General features: G+C 49.9%; 1 protein-coding gene across 3 annotated transcripts in view; it reads right to left on the reverse strand.

Annotated features, from left to right (window-relative positions):
* Positions 1 to 7,230: 7,230 nt before the first annotated feature.
* The window catches only part of ERN1 (endoplasmic reticulum to nucleus signaling 1), an 81,567-nt gene continuing 68,634 nt past the window's right edge, over positions 7,231 to 20,163 (reverse strand). For 2 of the 3 annotated variants that reach the window (XM_027048017.2, XM_027048016.2), the window contains exons 17-22: positions 19,829 to 20,028; positions 19,214 to 19,361; positions 17,319 to 17,446; positions 15,084 to 15,207; positions 14,604 to 14,671; positions 13,629 to 14,061 (exon numbers count right to left, since the gene is read on the reverse strand). In XM_027048017.2, coding sequence (XP_026903818.1) covers positions 13,849 to 14,061; positions 14,604 to 14,671; positions 15,084 to 15,207; positions 17,319 to 17,446; positions 19,214 to 19,361; positions 19,829 to 20,028 — 881 coding nt within the window. In that variant the 3' untranslated portion in view covers positions 13,629 to 13,848. Of the gene's footprint in view, positions 7,852 to 13,628; positions 14,062 to 14,603; positions 14,672 to 15,083; positions 15,208 to 17,318; positions 17,447 to 19,213; positions 19,362 to 19,828; positions 20,029 to 20,163 lie in introns of those variants that run through there. The other variant, XM_053212692.1, reaches the window with a different exon arrangement.

Below are 20,163 nucleotides of genomic sequence, written 5' to 3' on the forward strand. Positions count from 1 at the left end.
TTTTAAAAAATGCTTTATTTATTTTTGAGAGAGAGAGACAGAGAGAGACAGAGTGCAAGTGGGGGAGGGCCAGAGAGAACGGGAGACACAGTCCAAAGCAGGCTCCAGGCTCCAAGCTGTCAGCACAGAGCCCGATGTGGGGTTTGAACCCACAAACCATGAGATCATGACCTGAGCCAAAGTCAGATGCTTAACTGACTGAACCACCCAGGCTCTCCCTATGTGCCCACTTAAAAAGCTGCACAGATCATTTGGGTCCATCTCTGACCAGCAGTCCTCCAACTCCTGTTTCTGCTCCCCACCATTTTGATCACATCTCATGTCTATTTCCTTCCCTTCTCTGCTAGGTTTCTGGTGTCTTCCTCTTTGAGCCACCAAGAGCAGGCTCAGTCAATGCTTATTGGATTTAATTAAGCATAGGGACTTGGTTTTAGGAGACATGAGTTTTACAGCAAGTGCCCTCAAATTTGGCATGCATTAGCATGGAGAACCCCAGCCCCAGAGTTGCTGTTTTAGCAGGTCTGGCATGAGGCCTGAGAATTTGTATCCCTAAAAGTTCCCAGGTGATGCTGATGCTTCTGGTCCTAAGACGGTGCTGCTTTAGCAAGAATGGGAAAGTGCTCTCGGTTTAAATAAAGTACAAGTAGAAACCAGAGGTTCAGAGTAGAAATGCTGACCAGGTCCTTGGAAGGCTGGTGCTTCACAGACTCATTGGCCTACAGGCTGAATGACAGAGACTGTGGGGTCAGTCTGGTGGAGTGGAGTTAAAAGAACCTGTGTTTGAATCTCTGCACAGCTCCTTGCCGGCTGTGTGACCTTGGGCAAGCTGCTTAACCTCTCTGAGCTTCTGTTTGCTCATCTGTAACATGCAGAAAACCCAAACAGACTACGTTTCTGCTGTGCTTACTCCGTATGGATGTGGAGTTGAGTAGTTGGTGGGTGGTAGCTGAACAGGCATCCAGCAGCAGCAGCAGCAGCAGCAGCAAGAGACCACGCAAAGATTATTCCAGGCAATTGGGATCCCACATTTAAGCTCCAGGGCCCTCTCGCCCACCTTAGAGCCCCCTCAGAGGGCTTCTGGAAGGAATAAATCCAATGATTTGTAAAACATTGGCTCAGAGCCTGGTACATGATAAGTACCTGACCAAGTTTATGATAGTTGTTACAACTGGTGCCCGGACGTGCACCTGTCTGTGTCCTTGTGCTCAAGAATGCCTTAGTACACATCTTGACTACTGCACAGATCCACAGAATGTCAGACGCCAAGATCACCTCCATACACGGAGGGACCCGTACATGGTACGTTACATGCTCATCCTCGAGTGAGAAAAGCTTGTGAATGTGCATTATTTCGAAAACTACTGGCTCTCGAAGGACTTTTGTTTACAACACCAGGTCCTTTGGCCTTGTGTTTGGATTCAGGTCTCATCTCCTATGGAGCAGCCTGGCCGAGTTGGCAGGAGGAGCAGTAGCCACGCCCAGGTCAGGGGTGGACCTGAACGCTGCCACCGAGGGAGTAGGAAGAGAGGCTGCACTCGGGCGCCATCTAGAGGCTGACAGGAGTCCTGCTCAGTCTGAAAGGCCCGACAGTTGAGTTCTCCAAGTGTTGTGGCAGTGCTAGATCCCATTTCTTTGCAACCACAAGGAGTTTGGAAATGGGCTGGGATCCTGAGAGGCTGTTTTTAAGGAAGGTGATCTATACAGAGGCAGTGAATGTACCCATAAACACCCAACAGCCAACGAGCTGAGGGAGGGAGAGCTGGGAGGGTCTTTACAGAAGGGAGGTTGCCTTTTCTCCGGAAAACATGGATGTCAGGGGAGCCACTAGCTGTCTTTTCCTTCCTTTAACCTTCCCTGCAAGGGAGAGAATAAACTGAGATGCTTTACTAGGAACCCAGTTGGGAAAAGGAACGGCTTCCTTAGGACAGACACCAAAGGCAGCTCCTTGAGAGCTCCTTAGCTTGTTGGAAGAACAAAGGCAAAAAATCCAAGAAGAGATCTATGTGGTAATTTTTTGGATTATTTTACCATGAGACTATTCTCTTTTGGGACCTGAATGTTAGACTGAGAGATATTTAGGGGCACCTGGGTGACTCAGTCCGTTAAGTGTCCGACTTTAGCTCGGGTCATGATCTCACAGTTCATGAGTTGGAGCCTCGCATGGGGCTCTCTGCTGTCGGCACAGAGCCCACTTTGGATCTTCTGTCCCCCTCTCTGCCCCTCTCCTGCTCGCATTCTCTCTCTCTCTCTCTCTCTCTCTCTCTCTCTCTCTCTCTCTCAAAAAAAGAGATTTTTGAATATGGTTAAAGATTATTTTTTAGAAATTGGATACTACCAGGTCTTTGTATTTTTGAAATGGTTCAAATTTGCATATTCTGTAAATGAGACCTGCTGCAGGGTCAGGGCCCAGCGGCAGGGATAGGACCTCATGGGGCTAGCACTGGGGCTTGAATCTGTCTTCCCTGTTCCCCCGCAGCTGCGCAGGCTCTCCAACCACAAGGAGGCCACACAGCCAGTAAGGTTCTGTTGCAACAACAGAGAGTTGCCTCAGTTCCTCTGTTGGTGTGTAAAAGGGCCTCAGAAGCTGACAAAGTCAAGGCCCCACCACCTCCCGGGGGCCCCAAGTCACTTCTGGCTTCTGAGCAACTTTCCAACTTTGTGTCCATTCAGATCACAACCTGAAGGAGCATTTCCCACCCACTTGTATAGTCCTGGGTCTTGTCAGTCTAAAGTATACCATGCTTGGCCCCCACCAGCCCTGAGCTTTCACCCATATTCAGGTTAGTGCTTCCCTTGGCTCAAACCTCCCATATGCCCTCTGAAACCTGTTTTACTGGAGAGAAATTGGCCCATATCCCTCACATCTTCCCAGACCCTCCAATTCCTTGCCCTGGCTGGAGCCTGGCCCTCCTCTGACCATGCCTCTTTTCCCCCATTGCTCCTGAGTGGAGACTTCCTGTATCTCTGAGCTGGGTGGGCGTCGGGTATTAGCGGATTCCTCATGGCTTCAGTGTTTTGAAAGCAAACCCACCCTCATGTGCTGTGCCCTCCCTCCCTCGCGGCCCATGCCAACTCCGCATCTCAGAGAAGGCCATTGCCCAATCTGGGATTCCTAGAGGACTTTGGCTCTGTTTTCCTACCTCCCCCTACCTCCCCTGCCCCCTGACTCTTGCTGTCACCCTGGGCAACCCTAGTGTCTACCAGAAGACCCTGCTATACCTGAGCCTCAACATCCGCTCACTTCCTCAAGCTGTAAGAGTCTTCTCTACCTTCACTCCACCACCCACCCCTGCAGCCAAGTCCTACTTTTTCACCATGCAATACTCCTCCACCTCTGTATTCTTCATCTCCAGAATCTTCCCTGACCACATTCCTATCTCCCTCCATCAGCCTGGACCCCAAGGTCAACCACTTTCCCATCCACTCCCTCAGTGTCCCCTCTTAGCACTTGCTGTGCCCACTCAGCACCCCCACCCCCAACAGGCTAAGTTACCCCTGCAGGCTGAAGCCTTAGCCAAGGCACTTGCCTCAGCCTACAGTAATGCATAAATGAGACAGAGCTGAGGAGGGGGCAGATCTGCCTCACAGAGTAAGTGAGAGGCTTCACCTTGGAAATTCAGGGGAAAGACGGTGGAAGCTGGGAGTGACATGTCAGAATGGGAATGAACTAGAAGTTGGTTCATAAAACATTTGACCCCTGATGCAGAAGGACGGATAGTAGTCGTCAGTCCCTAGGCCAACAATCAGAAGACTCTTCTCCAAACACTCAAGAACCTTGGAGCAAAGACCTCTGCCCTTTGGCATCTAAGATTTCCCCATATAATAACCTAAAAACAAAGCATACCAGCTGAAAACTCTACTCACCAACACAGGGCCTCAATCAGCTTTTTATTTGCCTCTTTAGTATGTATAAGCCATGAAGCATCACTAACACTTAGGAAAATCTGCAACTTGGAAAAGAGATCAAGATAAACAAAAATTACTCAAAATGATATAGAGATGATATAGGGAACTGAAGAACTACCCCCCCCCCCATGTCCAATTAGTATCCTGAAATACTAATTTCCCCTTAAGAGAGGGTCAAGGATCCAGTGCCCTTGGAATTTAAAAATTATTGCTGAGGGGCAAGCACACGGGTGGCTCAGTTGAGTGGTTCAGTTGGTTGAGCAGCTGACTTCAGCCTCAGGTCACGATCTCACGGCTCACAAGTTCAAGTCCCGCCTCAGGATCTGGGCTGACAGCTTGGAGCCTGGAGCCTTCTTTGGATTCTGTGTCTCCCACTCTCTCTGCCCCTTTCCCACTTGCTTGCGTGCACTCTCTCTCTTTCTCTCAAAAATAAATAAACATTAAAAAATTTTTTTAAATAAATAAAAATTATTGCTGAAACTAAGAAAAGTGTTCCAGAAGGAATAAAATCAACAAATGTCATATAAGAAATAAACCATAATCGACACCAAGGATCAGACCCAGAGTTCTAACATTCTACTGTTGAAACTCCCAGAAAATAAAAACAGAGAAAACGGAGGGGAGCCAATTATTTCAAAATTAGACAAGCCAACCTTTCTTGAGGTTGAAAGAACTCGCCAGCGTCCAGCACAATGGAAGAAGTCCCACATGCAGACACGCCTTTGGGGACAAGCAATAACGAGATCCTCCCCGAAGTTTCCATGGAACACACTCTATGGGGGGCCAGTGGTGGGTGCAGGGGGTCTCTGACTGCAGGCTTGGCCATGTTTCTTCAGGGAGCTGGTAGCTTAAGGAAACCAGGTGATGAGCTTGCTCACTCTGCTGTAGTAAGAGAATCCACCGGAAATCTGATGACCACAGCTATTCCTCAGCCCCAGGGACTGGCTTGTGGAAAGTAGGATTTTCAAAAAGTATACATGATATCATTCAAGTTTGGATTTAAAAACTGATACACATTTATTTTTAATAGGTGAGAGATATGCCAAAGCATTGACCGTATGTCTTGGGAGCTTCCTTTTTGCAATAAGCACTATGGCCTAGATCAATGGTGCTCAAACTCTGGGATATGCCAGAATCACCTGGAAATCAAAGAATGCAGAGCTATGGGCTTGTTGAAGCAGGATAGGACCGGGCCTGTGTAAATTTCCTGTTTCCCACACTATGACTCTGATATGATCAAGGTTCGAAAAATACTGACCTAGCTAAAAATCCTAAGACCTACAGACAACAGCAGTGTGTTGACTTATCCTGGTTATAGCAAATTCTACCTGAGAGGGCTTCCTTTCCAACCAACGTGTTTTCCACTCCGTCTGCCCTCCCACTCCCTGTGACGGCCACCTGACCACTTAGAGTGACAAAACATGGCTCACACGTTGGAAGGGGAAAAAGCAGTATTTGCTAAGCAATAGCTGTTGTGGTGTTATTTTTTTTTTTAATTTTTAAAAAATGTTTATTTATTTTTGAGAGAGTGTGAGTGAGGGAGGGGCAGAGAGAGGGAGACACAGAATCCAAAGCAGGCTCCAGGCTCCGAGCTGTCGTCACAGAGCCATATGGGCTTGAACCCACGAACCGTGAGATCATGACCTGAAGCCAGACGCTCAACTGACTGAGCCACCCAGGCACCCGAGTTTTCTCTTCATTATTGTCTGTGTTTATCCCTCAATTTCCTTCCTTTGCAGCATAAGAGCAAGAAGGTGGGCTTCTGAGCCTTCCGGAATGGAGGTCAGACCCTCAGCTTCATGCTGCCTGGGGCCTAACATAAATGGTCCACCTTCTGCCCCTCAGTCCCTGCCTCTCTCCCCCTAAAATTGTTCTGGGGAGGTAGGTGCTAATGAGAGGAACGCTCCTTCCCAGCTTCACCCTCCTCCAGTTCCCACCAACCCAGACCTCCCAAGCCCTGGGAGAGATCACTATGGAGCCGGCAGTCCCTGTGGGGCCAAGGGAAGAGTGTGTGTGTGTGTGTGTGTGTGTGTGTGTGTGTGTGTGTGTTGGGGGTGGGGGGTGCTATGGCCCTGCCCCTCCCACCTTCCCTTGCTGAGTTCAGCCACTTCTCAACAGGGGTCACCTTGAGCACAGCTAACCGCCAAGCCATCATGTTACCACGGGTAACCATAGAAACCGAACAGGGTATTTTCAGGATGGGGGTAGGGGAGGTGGATGAAAAAGCAGCAGGAGGAGAATCTCTCTTTGACCCCTCAGATTGTCAACAGTACGACTTCTTTAGCTGGCTAAAAGCACAAATGGCTTGGCATTGACCTTTAACTTTCAGGTGAAGTGTAGCAGCCTTTCTCCTGGATACTTTCTACCTAAAATTTTAGTCAAGATGGGCTCAGCTGGGCTGTGGTAACTAACCCAGCCCGTCTGGGTGGCTTAACACAGGGTTTGTTGTTTGTTTGTTTATTTATTTTACTGATAAGAAGTTTACTCCGAGTCAGGAGACTTTTCAGGACAGCTGCGTTCCGTGTGGTGACTGCATGATTCAGGTTGCTTCCATTTTGTGTCCTTTCAGCATGTAGACCCCACGACTGGCCTGTCGCTGTGTCAAAGGAAGACAGAGCTGGAGGGTTGTGCCCCAGCTCTTAAATGCTTTGAGACTCAGAAATGCCACATTTTACTTCCACTCCGCCCTCCCTGCCCACCCCGTCCCCCCATTGGCCAGAGTTAGTCACACACCCCAACCTAACTTCAGAGGAGGCTGGGAATGTTGTCTTCCTAGAAATCCAGAAAGAGGAAAATAAAACAAGATTTGTTAAAAACATTATTATCTCTGCCACTCCAAACATGCTTTAAAAAAAAAAAAATTGAAGGCAGTAATTCGAGATATGTATATGTACCCTCTCAGAGAACATCCTGTTAGTACATGGTGGTTTTTTGTTTTTTTTTTTTTTTAAGTAGGCTCCGCACCCAATGTGGGGCTTGAACTCACAACCCTAAGATCAAAAGTCATACGCTCCACTGACTTAGCCAGCCAAGGCGCCCCTCTGTTAGTATATGAAAAGCCTCTGAATAGTACTGCAGTAAATATGAAACCCGTCTTCAATCCATCATTTCCCAAGTTCATTTGGTCACAGAACCTTTTTTCCCTAAGTGTAATATTCCTTAGAACTGGTATTCTGAGGTGCAAACTTGTCCTAAATGAGTCCACTGTGGCCCTTGGTTTTTCTACCTTGTATAACCACTCTCAGGGAACCCATGTCTGGAATACCACATAGCCCTGGCAGAATCCTGGAGAACACCACCCCACCCGCCTCCAGTTGTCATGGCTCTCCTGCAGGCCTCCACTCCCTGCTCCCTGTGATTCATACCCGGTCAGGCAGTGTTTTCCAGGAGCGCATCACTGCAAGAGGTGGGTCTTAGTCATAGATGCTTATTTGGAAGGGACCAGAGTCCAGCCCGTGACCCAAGGAAGAATTTCTTCCCAATCTGTTCAGGATGAGGCCTTTCCCTTCTGCTGGATTCCTCCAGAGACCCAGCGCTCACTCACTTGCCAAGCCTCCTTTGGCACCGTTGGGCAGCTCAACATCCCGTCCGGAATATGCTCCCCACTGGGCTAGCTTGAACCCTCCGGGGCGAGACTGCAAAGCCAGTTTCTCATCACGTGACAGATGTCTGAGGCCACGACAGCTCTTGTTTCAAGGGTCTGTGACAGTTTCCAAGCTCCTCAGGGCTCTGCTCTCCTCCCCCAACCCCGTTGTAATGTCAAGGCAGGGCTTCCCATCATCCTTGGGGTTTGGGCTTGGCATTCCAGTTTCTCGAGATCTTCTGGAATCTTGAATTGGGCCCTGAATTGCGTTGGGTGATTCGTCACTCTTTCCGGGTTTGTGTTGCCAGCAGGCAAACCCAATGAGCACACTACAGTGGCTTCATCCAAAACACTGAGCAGGCCTGGGATGGAGAAGGTGCATTTGGAGAGGCATAGGTTGGGGAGGGCGGGAAAGAACACCTCCTGGATTCACCTGCCAACCCTCTCAGAGGCCAAGTTCACTCAGGTCTGTCCTTCCGGCCCAGCCCCTCCTGTTTCTGGAAACTGCTCCCTCCGCTGCCTGATATCTTTGATATCAGGATATGAGGGCTGCCATGTTCTTACCAGCCCTACTACCTGTGCCCACAGCTAACTGGTCCAGATACAAGCTCATCACAGGATCTTTGGCCTTGGCAAAGGGTCTGGTCAGTCTCTCACTAAAGTCAAAGACGTAGGTTTTTGATCTTAAAGGAAATGTTGGTCTGCAGGGGGAGAGAAGAAGGCCAACGTGTGATCAGGGCACAGGATGCCCCAGCAGTGCCTGGCCCAGTGGGAAGGGCAGGCGGGTGGGGCTGTTACTTGGCTCTTCATGAGCTCTCCTAGCTATGGCATGCATCCAGCATAAATGACGGAGGGGACAAATAATAGATACAAGCGGGTGCCTTTGCTGATGAAATACCGTTGTGTGTATATACACATTTACCTCACGAAATGTATCAAACGCTCAGAAAAAAGTACCCTTTCTCACAGCCCAACATCGACTCAGCATGCAAAACAGCAAGCCCTGCGTCGGTGGCCCAGAACCATGGCCCTGGCCATGCCAGTGTCCCAACCACCTGCTGGCCTTCCTCCTGAGGACCCGCACCTCTCTCACTGCTCTCAGAGCCAGCTAAGGGTGCAACCAGTTGTCTGCCTCCCTGGCCTAGGCCGATTCAACATGTGGCCCCTGCCCTGGCTTAGCAGCTCCGTGGGGAATCCGAGAGCGGTCTGTGCTGTTGCATCAGATGGCAGGAGGCAGCGGCCAGGCGTCCACGGCATCCTGCAGCCCCCTCACACTTCCTGGGATTTGTCCACATCCGAGACCCAGAGCTTCAGAGGGAGGGTGTGTCCATGGTTCTCGGGGATGGTCCTGGGGTCCCACCGAGGCCAGGGGATGGGATGGTGGCAGGCAGAGCAGAAGGAGCCAGTCCCAGTGCATTGTGAGTGGTCCCTTTCCATGATGCAAGAGAAAGAGGAGCCTCCTCCGCTTTCACCAGACGGGATGGGGGGAGGAAAGCAGGAAGCACGCTGGCAGGATCCAAAGTTCCAACCAGACTGGCCACTGGGCTCGTTCGCTGGCGTGTGGGTAGACGGATTACGTGCGTCTGACACGCTCAGATCATGGCTTTCCCAGCACTGTGCTGGCCGTGACTGCAGTGGCTTTAATCCCTTCACGGGCTTTTCGGTCCAGTACCCCATTCACTGTACACACACCCCAAACCTGCCATGGGGCAGTTTGGTCCCAGCCTGGCCAGCTTCCTGGAATTCAGCCCAAATCAATACTTTTGGGGACTCCCTGCAGGGTTTCAAAGAACGTTTTCCCGCAGCCTCCAAGGAGGACGTTCCAGCCCCCCGGACCCTGCCGTGGATGCCGGCAGGCAACCGTGTCCCCCTACCCGCTGAGTCAGCCGCTTGCCTTCACCACCCAGACATCACACCCAGGAAGAGAGCTGGGAGTGACCCCTTGCCTGAAGTTGAGGGTCAAGGTCAAGTCTTTAAGAAGATGAAATCAACTTCCAGATCTAAAACTACCTTTATTTGTCATTGGCGCAACATGAGACGCCATCACGAATCAGCAGAATTATAAAACTGTACAGGAGGTACAAAAATAGGCTGTTTAACTTAGATAATTACCCTCACATCAAGCTTTAAAAATACACATAAAAATTGTACAATCTGGCAGTTTATAAAATATAAAGCTAAAAAGAGGATTGTAGGTTCACAAAGAGGATTCTATCACACAATTAACACATACCCATTAAACAACCGTCCACAGAGAAGACACAATGGCACAGAATTTTCTTTAAAAAAAAAAATCACTTAAAAATGAAAATTTTTACCCTGACCAAATCATTCACCCTTTAATGACAAAACCACTGTGAGGCATCCATTCCGTGGAAGGATACAGTAGAACTTTTCCAGTTTTAAAATGGTCAGGGGTGTGTTGTCCAAAACAAATCTGATGTGCTTTCAAAGCAAGTGCAATTGTAACCGGGTATACGTCAGAGTAAAAATTAAATAAATATAAATAGGTTAAATAAATAGGTCATTGCAAAAGGAACACTACGTAAGGTCTGCATCTGAGAATGCCGCATGTTTGACTGGTAATGCTTTCTAGGTAAGTGGGGACTCCCCCGTCACAGCTTTTGGGATACTGAAAAGAAATACTGTACCCGCCGAACACACAGAGAGCACAGGGTGAAGCGAGCGGGGTGCGGGCTTTGGCCAGAAGCGTTAAGGCTGCTCCAGTGGTAGGCTCGTCGCAGATGCTTTCTTTGTGGTTGTCCAATGAAAACAGAAAGGGTTTACGCGCTGATACAAGAAACGGGAACCTGGGTTACTCATGGGAAATCACTGTTTCATAAAAGAAACAAAGTATGGGAAGAAGGGACACTTTGATTTAAAAGGTAATGGTCCAACCTTGGAAGGCGGAATTTGGGCCCATCCGTATGGGGCACCTGGTGACTCTCTCCTAGGAAAGACCAATGCCAAGCCATACTCAACTGAAAGGACTGCTCCGGGATGGTGAAGGCAACAGCAAGGAAAAGACACTGACACGTACAAAGAAAAGGGATTTCAGGAACTAAACGAGCAGAGAGAAAGCTAAAGAGAACTTAGAAGACTCTTTACAGGTGTGCTGTGTGCTTCCTCATCCAGCTCTTGGGGGGCAAAGAACCAGTCTACGTTCTGTGAGGACTTCAAGGCCAAGGATGCAACGAACAGGGCTGGAGAATGAAAGCAGTCTCGGGACACCCATGCCTGGCCACAGCGCGGCTTCTGAAGAGACAGCAGCTGAGAGGAGAAAGGCCTACAGGCCAGAGGCCCCCCCACAAGTGCGAGGGGGACAGCCGGTTCATCTTTCACGGCAGTGAGAGAAACTGCAATGGGAAACAAGTCACATTCACACAAAACCTCACCAAAAGTTGACTCTGAGATAAACACCTTTCTTCTAGAGTTGGCAGAAAGAAAATACTTCGCTGGGCCCACTAACCTGTGGATCTTCTAATATGTGCCAGAGTGAGGTCTCACCGGAAAGAACCGAGGATGACTATGGCATGGAGAGGGAGGGGGAGGGAGAGCCTTCCGCGCCCCGGGTTTTATGTCAGCCACTAGATGATTCAGTGACTTACCAAGGACACCAGTGATTCCCCAAAAGTGCAAGTGCTCTGATACCTAGTGACATGTGAGCTCTTTATACGCTGAAGTCAAAAAGACTCAAGAAGCAACAGGAGAAATTCTGGCAGGCGCACCGAAGACAGATTCAACGCGAGGTTCAAGACAAGATTTAATGAGAGTGTCCCTGGGGTTCCTAACAGATGTGACTAAATTCTGTCGGAAAAAATGAAAGTAGCGTACTTCTAAAAAGTTAAACAGCCTTCTAGAAATCACACTAAAGATCAAATAGCTCAGCTGCTACGCGATGCACACGGCTGAAAAACCCTGTTCTAGCAAAAGACACCTTCCCGCTACGCTGAGCACAACAGGAAACCAGAATTCTACAGATTAGAACAAGATATAGCAGATGATGCCCAAGGTGTTTCCACGACAAGTGCCCACACGAGAGACCTCTTCAAACCACCCGAGGGACTGATGAGTGACCAGATTCCGAAAAGCGACGGACAGAAGGCCAACGGAGCAGACTTGACCAGATCAGATGGGTTCTGGGTCACAGGCAGCTTTCAGAAAGAAGAAGTGTGAACAGCAAACGAATGCCCTTGCCCACCCTCTGGCTTTTCCGGGAGCACTGGTGCTTACTTTCTGCTTACTTTCTTACTTTCTCTCTCACTCCACGCTCTTTAAAAAGCAGAGGTTTTGCCTATCTTGTTTACCTCTGCATCCCCAGCACCCAGGATCCTGCCTGGCTCACACAGTGACTACTCAAAATAAAATACATCGAATACAGGAGTTTGAGAAAGGTGGGTGGTTAGAAATGAAGGCGATAAAGAGAAAAGGCATTTAAAAAACAGCAGTCCTGGAGACAAGGTGGGCCCAGATAGGGAGAGGACACAAACCCTGGGCAGCCAGAAGTGACCTGACTACTCCCCCCAGGACACTGTCCAGCCATGAGACCAAAGCAGGCCAGGTCCCAGCAGCAGAGAGAGCCGACGGCCCTGTTCGTCCCTTGTGGCACCTTCTCCGCCTGACTGCCTGGCAGGCCATCACCACTCAGGCCCGGCTGTGAAGTGACCAACCACAGAGCCATACAGACAATGGTGCGGGTGCATCAGAGCAGGGAGAGGAGAGGCGTCTGGCCGTGTTCCTGAAAAACGGGAAGTATGGCAGAAGATACCACGATGTCAGCCAAAAACGCCAGGGTTCCAAGGTATCAATGAGGTAACTGATGAGGTTTAAAGACGCAGGATAATGCTAATTTAAGAAAAAAAGTGACTTCAGGCATTATGAAAGGGAACTGAATTCTACGAAGGCAGAAGGCCCTCGTACAAATCCATCAGCAAGCACGTCACAGAAGAAACAGTGAGTTCTCGGTCCGTCAGTACACCCTCACTCCTGAGTGGAGTCTCGGAGGTCGGTCGCCAGCACTGAAGGCAGCGTGATGATGTGCTCACCCGGCTGGACAAAGGACACGGGAGACATCTCCTTACTTCGTACCCTGATCTCACTTAACTGCTAAGGCTCTCGGTAGAGAAAAGACAGAGGAATTTTTGACTGAAACTAAAGTTAAAAATTAAACTAGTTTTAGCAAAAAAAGATGGTATTGACATAATGTAGAGAATATCACTTCAAAGCTGTTTAATGGATGTATATAGCCTTGCTCTAATGTTTTACTCCTCAGCAGTAGAGCACGTTCTGAACACGAACGCTCTTTCTGGAGGGGATGCAGACTTTTGGTGCCACACAAAAGAGAAAGTGTACTATAGATCTTGCATTTAGCTTCTTCACGAGTAAACTTCAAGTTCAGCTTACCTATGCTAACGCAGCATTCTACAGTATGTTCAAAAGAGAAAGTTATTAAAATCTGCCAGGAGAAACATAAAAACCTGCCCACGAAGCAAGTGGTGACCCTGGCCTTGGCTCCGCCACCCCCCGGCCCGTCCTGCCGGGTCCAGGGATGGGGGAACCTCATTGCCCACCTGCCGGCCCAGGGCTCTCCCAGGGTGGCTGAGAGGGTCCTATTTGGCCTGCTCTCGCCTGGGTGCTGCTCTTCGTGATGGGGAACTTACCACCCCTCGCCCCCAAATGCTCCTAAGCACCCCCTTAAATCCACCGAAGGCCACTGGGGCATGTGGTGCTGATCTGTCCCAATGCCACGCCCCACACTCCAGACTCTTCGCTGCCCCCAGGGAACACTGGTTATAGTGACCTGGGAGGCTTTGGGCACCTTCACGATGAGTGAGGCATCTGTGATCCCCGGGGAACGACACCCTCTGAACGTCTTCCTCCTCCTTAGCGCCGCTCACCTCTGGAGCCCCACTCTGAGCAGAGGCTGCACTGAGTGCGTCTCAGCCTAGCTGTCGAGGAGAGAGATGCTCCTGGTCCTGCCTGTAGGCAAAACATAGCACTCCCTCCTCTCTCTTCCTCATAGGCCGACATCAAACAGGAAGTTTATAAACAAGTGTAAATCTGAAGCACGTGTGTCCACGAGGAGGTGGAGGATGCCTCCTTCGCTGCCTCTGCGACGGGCCCTCCTCGTCGCAGCTTTCATGGCCAACAGCTTCCCAGCATCCTACAGGCCAAGGCGGGGGGGTCGTGTTCCCCACTTCCTGGGGTGAGCATCATCTTCTGCTGGCTGTAGAGCGGGCTCAAGGCACTTGGTTTGGGGGCCTGGTCTCCCTGCTAAGCCGGGAGGCATCAGGCTCAGGGCTGGTAGAGACCAGGCCCTCAGTCACAGCTGGGGCCACCAGAACGGCGGCCACCCTGGCTCAAAGGGCGTCTGGAGTCACGGGGGGCCGGAGCTCTGGGGGCTCGTGGAAGTAGTAAGGCTGGAAGAGCCTCTCGTGGCTGCAGGGCTCCATGGCCCGGTAGGTGTGGGGGAGGAGGTGGGGGAAGCGGGACGTGAAGTAGCGCACAAAGTCGTCAGGGAGAGAGCCCAGCGTCTCCCGCACCTCCGCGGGGAGCTCCCGGTAGTGGTGCTTCTGCAAACAGGGCGGACACACAGACACGGCGGTTAGCAGCTGGGAAGCTGGGAAACACCGCTAAAAGACCCTCTTACTATCCAAGGAAGACAGGATGTTAGCGAGTTTTCTGAAAGGAGAAAAGGCTTATGGACCCAACAGTCCATCTGTTTATCTTACTTGCTTCCCCTCACTCGGGAGGGGGCCTCAGAGCTGGGCCTGGCCCAGTGCTGTGAAGGCGGGAGGGAGCTTCCCTACCAGGGTGGCCCGTCGGCCAGGCCCATGTGGGAAGGTCTCCATTAAGGGAGTTTATACGGCGGCGCTGTACCAGGCAGGCACAGGGCATACAAAAGTCACCACAGACAACAGCAGCATCAGAGAGCCTGCTTCCCAGAGTGGAACTCCTCACAACATCCCTGAAGAGAAAGCCTGTCCAAGGCAACACAGAAGAGCCTCTGCGAGGTCAGGATTCTAGTACGAATGGAAGGACCCAGAGGACAGAAAGGAGGAGGAGGGTGGTTGTACCCTGGCTGCTGGCCTCATCTGGGGTTCACCCCCCTTACCTTGTTTCTCATGGCTCGGAGAAGGTCGCGGACAGAGCCACCTTTATAGGTTCTGAATTTACGCAGATCTAGGGGAAAAAACAAGGACTACAATGTAACAAACACATTTCGAAAGGAAAGGACTGCTGGGGTTCCTGGGATTAAGCGATCAGACTGAGACATGACATAACTCTGCCATACTTATGACTGACAGGAGTGTGTCCCCCAGAGTGAACCCGAGGGCAGTGGCAGTCTGAATTCTGCCTCCTGGTTGCACCCACAACCAGGAATAACCAGTGAGGGCAGGGCACCCATCACTCACCTGTCACCCTAAGGGACGCACGTGAAACCCACGTCAGTGTAAAGGTCTGATTTGTGCCCAAACCCCAGAGGACACACCCACAAAAGCCTCAACCCTGCGAGGGGGATTTGGAGCCCAAACGGCTGCTGCTCTTGAAACGCGTCTGCCAACATCTGCCGTCAGGGCCTCGGCACGGTCACCTGTCTGCAGGGGGACGGTGATGTTCTCTCTCCAGTCCGTCTTCACCACGGCTCTCCCGCCTCGCTCCAGCTGCTTCACTATCGGGCCGTCCAGGGATTCCTTTTCTATTCGGTCACTCACGTCCTATGAGGGTGACAAGGGCAGCAGGTGACGGTCAGTGTGCAGAGAAGCAGAAGCTGGAGGAGTGAAACACCAGGTCACAGAACGGTCACTGCCCCGCAAGCCGCAGGCCCAGACTGAAGTCTGCCTCAGAACCGGCAGCGAGCGTCCTGTCTCTGTCCCCTCACGATCCATTCACTTCTCCCCCGTGAGCAGCCGTGTCTGGGGTTCACAGGGGAGAGGCCCACACGGACATCTCCGTGACAGAGACGTGTCACACCTCTCCACAAACCCTAACGCCTCACCCACGTGTCACCCATGTGCACACGTACGACGTGCCACACGGAGCCCCTGTGGGCAACCTGTGTTCATCAACGGACAACAAGCACCGCCACCACCACCAGAGCTCAATTCTGATTTGCATCTTGCGCTTTCCACCACCCAGGGCAACGGGACAAGCGCAAATCTCGACTGGCCATCAGTCCTCATGCAAACAATCAGAGAAGACAGATGAAGCCCTCTTGTAGAGGGAGAGAGCTGCTGACAAGAGTGTGGGCTGCAGAGGCCCTGGCCCGTGTTTGAGGGACACAGCCTGGGCACGAGCTCCAACAGCCGAGGAAACGGAGCGGCGAGCCCCCCACACGTTAACGCCGCACAGCCTCACTGGCCACGGTCTCTTCTTCTCTGATGAAGATGGAGCCTGGCTGGCCGACTCTCGGACTTGTACCTGCCATGGGCAAGCCTTGGAGGGACAACTTCTGCAAAGTGGGTATAGCTGGTCAATACAACGGAAGCCTGGTGTGTTCACAAGACATGGGACTTGGCAAAACTTAAGAGTTTCAATCCTAACCCACAGAGGGGTGGAGGTCCCTTTCTGTGAGCTTTATTCCTGCCCTACATCTGATCATCATCAAAGGAACCTGGCTAGTTTTCAGAAGTCCCTGCAGGACAAGTGACCTCAGAACTCGAAAGTTATGACCTGTGCAACACAGAGAACCAGCCTGATGTTATCCACACTCACTGCTGCCATGGAGAAGGGCACGAAACTCTCCCCTTCCCAATCCATCCAAACAGTGACTAAGCATCTGCCATGTGCTAGGCTATGTCCTGGGCAGTGGGGACACAGCAACGAATCCAGAAACCAACCACTCCTGCCCTCAAGGGGCTTACATGTTGGGAGTTACACCAGAACCAAAGCTCTAGTCAGACTCCAGGACACTTTGATGATCACTCCTAAACCCAAGCTCCCCTCCGATCCAGGCCCAGGAGGAAAAGCACTGCCTGCGTGTGCCTGCTTCTCAGAGCTGGTGTGCTGGGTAGGATGTGTCTGGATTGAGCCATGCTGATCTGACCTCAGAAGGCTCAACTACAAAGCCTTCATACAGCCAAACCACTGAAGGAGCTCACAGCTACTGATCCTACAATTTAACATCTCAGAATCCACCTTAAGCAAAGAGATCTGGGCAAAGACTGAGTTAAAAAGGATAGAAAGAGCCCAATGTAAGTAAACGTTTAGATTTATGAGACTTGAATGAAATACGATGCCTATGATTTGCTTCGAAGTAACCGGGTGGAGAGTGGTGGACAGAGAGCAGAGGTTCAGGTAGTAATTGCCGGAGCTGGCTGATGGGTAAATGGGAGTTCATTATAGTATTCCCTCCACTTTTGTGTGTATTTGAAAGTTCCCAGAATATAGCATATGACAGAGCACTAGAGTCATTAAAGTTTTAGAACTTTAACATGGAGAAAGATTCTGTTAAAATTCTAAATTAAAGATCATATTAATACAGTACTATTAATACTGTAATAAAATACTATATTAAAATATTATGTACTGTAAAAAAAAAGAAGATACAAAATTGTATATACGGTTTGATCCTAATCACATTTTTATCTATATGAAAAAAGTATGTTAAAATGTCGACCATGGTTATCTCTTGGTTATGGGATTAGGAGCCATTTGGTTTTTGTTATTTTATTTTATCTCATTTTATTTCATTTTATTTCATTTTATTATTTTATTTTATTTTATTTTATTTATTTTTTTTTTTTTTGCCTTTTGCTGTACTTTCAAAATCTGGAAGAAGTTAAATGAAGACTTTTGATAACAAACAAACCACAAACAAGAGATGTACCTGGAAGAACTGGAGCTGCTTTTCCAGGCTCCAGAAGAACGGGTGCTTCAGCACATGCTTCGCAGAGGGCCGTTTCTGAGGATCCATTGCGATCATCTTCTCTATTAATTCCCGGGCAATGACGTCTTCTACAGAGGAGGAAAATAAACAAGGAACGGATTATCACCGGCCCACAGCCACCATGAAATACTCAAACCTTAACGGTGCATGTGCCTTTTGATTCAAGATTCTACTGACACAACCTCACTCCAATAGCGTAATTAAGAACTTGCACAAGCTTCAGCTGATAAGGGGAGTCCTCACCACACAGTCTGTGAAAAGAAGTAATTGGAAATACCCACTGTTGGAGGCTTTGGTAACACTGCCTCCACATACTGGGCTGTGCTATTAGAATGATGCCCTGGTAAGGGGTATCTGGGTGGCTCGTCGGTTGAGGGTCTGACTTCGGCTCAGGTCACGATCTCATAGTTCATGAGTTTGAGCCCCGTGTCAGGCTCTGTGCTGACAGCTCAGAGCCTGAAACCTGCTTCAGATTCTCTGTCTCCCGCTCTCTCTCAAAAATAAACAAACAATTAAAAAAAAAAAATGTTAAAAAAAAACGATGCCCTGGTGGAATACCTATCAACTTGGAGAGACATTCAAGATGATGTTAAAAAACAAGCATGCCAACTATCAACAACAGCCAAAGTATGGAAAGAGCCCAAATGTCCATCGATGGGTGGATGGATAAAGAAGACGTGGTATATATATACACAATGGAGTTATTACTCGGCAATCAAAAAGCATCAAAGCTTTCCATTTGCAACCACGTGGATGGAACTAGAAGGTATTATGCTAAGCGAAATAGAGAAAAACAAATATCATGTAACTTCACTTATATGAGGACTTTAAGACACAGAACAGATGAACACAAGGGAGGGGAAGCAAAAATAATACAAAAACAGGGAGGGGGACAAAACATAAGAGACTCTTAAATATGGAGAACAAACAGAGGGTTACTACTGGAGGGGTTGTGGGAGGGGGGATGGGCTGAATGAGTAAGAGGCATTAAGGAATCTACCCCTGAAATCATTGTTGCACTATATGCTAACTTGGATGTAAACTAAAAATAAATCAATAAATTAAAAAAAAAACAATTATCCATAAAAAAGAACAAAATAAAAATAAAGGCATGTAAGAAAAAAAAGCATGCCAAAAAAGAGTATGTACTATTTATTTTACAAAAGTATGCATATCTATCTAAATACATGATTGGAATAAGATATACAAAAGTATTAACAGCAGGAATTCATCACTGTGTAATGGGATTATGGATCTTTTATGCTAATCTGTTTTTTCTACAAGGAATAAGAAAAATTAATCCAAAACAGTGAGTTAGTTTTACATTTTTTAAAAAGGTGGCACTGGGTGTCATGGGCCAATTTTAACACAGGAAACGCTGAAGTCAGGAAAAAAGACCTGTCGCCCCTGCACCCAGAGAGCAAGACCCAGCTGTCTGCGCCCCCCCCCCCCCCCCCCCCCGCCCAGCCACACCCCCTGATCACTGGCCTGCACACGAGTTTATGGAGCACGGACGACTGTCCTGAATGTCAGTGCAGGAAGAGACTATTAAATGCTCACAAGCCACAAGCTGGAAAATAGAGGTCCTTGCCCGGGTCACACAGGTAACTGGGGGACCTGAAGGAACCTCAGAGCTGTGTGCCTTCAGGAGGAGATGCTCCAAAGACAACCCAACCTTCTACCAGCTTTGGAGTGAGTCATCGATGCACTGAGGCCCACAGGGCCAGCAGTTGGAAAGAAGGGCCTCTGGAAGCACAGGGCTGGCGCCCTCCCAGAGCTCAGGGCCCACGTGGTCAGCCGGAGCGGCTCCTGACCGTCCTCTGCCGCCCACTCACCGTGCTTCTCCGGGTGTAAGCAGTCGAGGCTGTAGGCGCCCAGGAGGATGTTGGCCTGCCGCTGCAGGGACTTGCCAAAAGGGTGGCTGCCCTCAGATATCACGTAGTAAAAGACACAGCCCGCAGAGAAGATGTCCACTGTGTAGGTCTGAAAAGAGAGACGCAGGGTGTGAGAGGCTTCTGGAAAATTCTCATCCTCACTGAGAAGCAGCAAGGACAGGAGTGCTGCTGTTGCTTCTACCACCTTGAAGGGTCCCGGGAGACTGGACTGGCACGCCGGAAGTGCCCAGAGCAGCGCTGGCACCCGCAGGGGCTGCATGAGGGTCGGTGTTTGCAGTGGAACGTGGGCTCTAGAGCCGACTGGCTGGGGTTGGAAGTGACTGAAAAGTAGGGGGGAGACACGGACAACTGCCCACACTTGCCCCTTTCACTTGTCTGAACACGAGACCACATGGAAAACGCCAGCAGCATGCTATTCACACAGAAGCTCTTTGATAAAGAACTGTCATGTTCCAGCTACGTGCGCCGCAGCCCCCAAGTCTTGAATGCAGAGGCTCTCGTCCCCGAAGATGCGAGAGGCTGGCAGTTTTCCCCAGAGCTGCTCCCACTACTCACGGGATTGTCCTTACAGTCCTCGCTCAGCATCTCCGGAGCGATCCAGCCTTCTGTGCCAGGCACTCCTGAGCGGCGGCTGAAACTGTGCCTGCCCACAGCCAGCTTCTTGCAGAGGCCAAAGTCAGAGATCATGGCCTTGATCCTGCCATGTGCGTTGGGCATGGACAGGAGAATGTTGTGGGGCTTCAGGTCTCTGTGAACTAATAGAAAACTCCAGATCAGTCTGGTATTTACCAGTGGCATCGGGCCTCCTCCTGCGGCGGGGAGTGCACTCTTCACGGGCTCCCAGAGGGCCCGCCAGACCTCTAAGGGTTTTCTCGTTTGCAGCTGTGAAA

Source organism: Acinonyx jubatus, chromosome E1, assembly GCF_027475565.1.
Source record: "Acinonyx jubatus isolate Ajub_Pintada_27869175 chromosome E1, VMU_Ajub_asm_v1.0, whole genome shotgun sequence".
Classification (NCBI taxonomy): Eukaryota; Metazoa; Chordata; class Mammalia; order Carnivora; family Felidae; genus Acinonyx; species Acinonyx jubatus.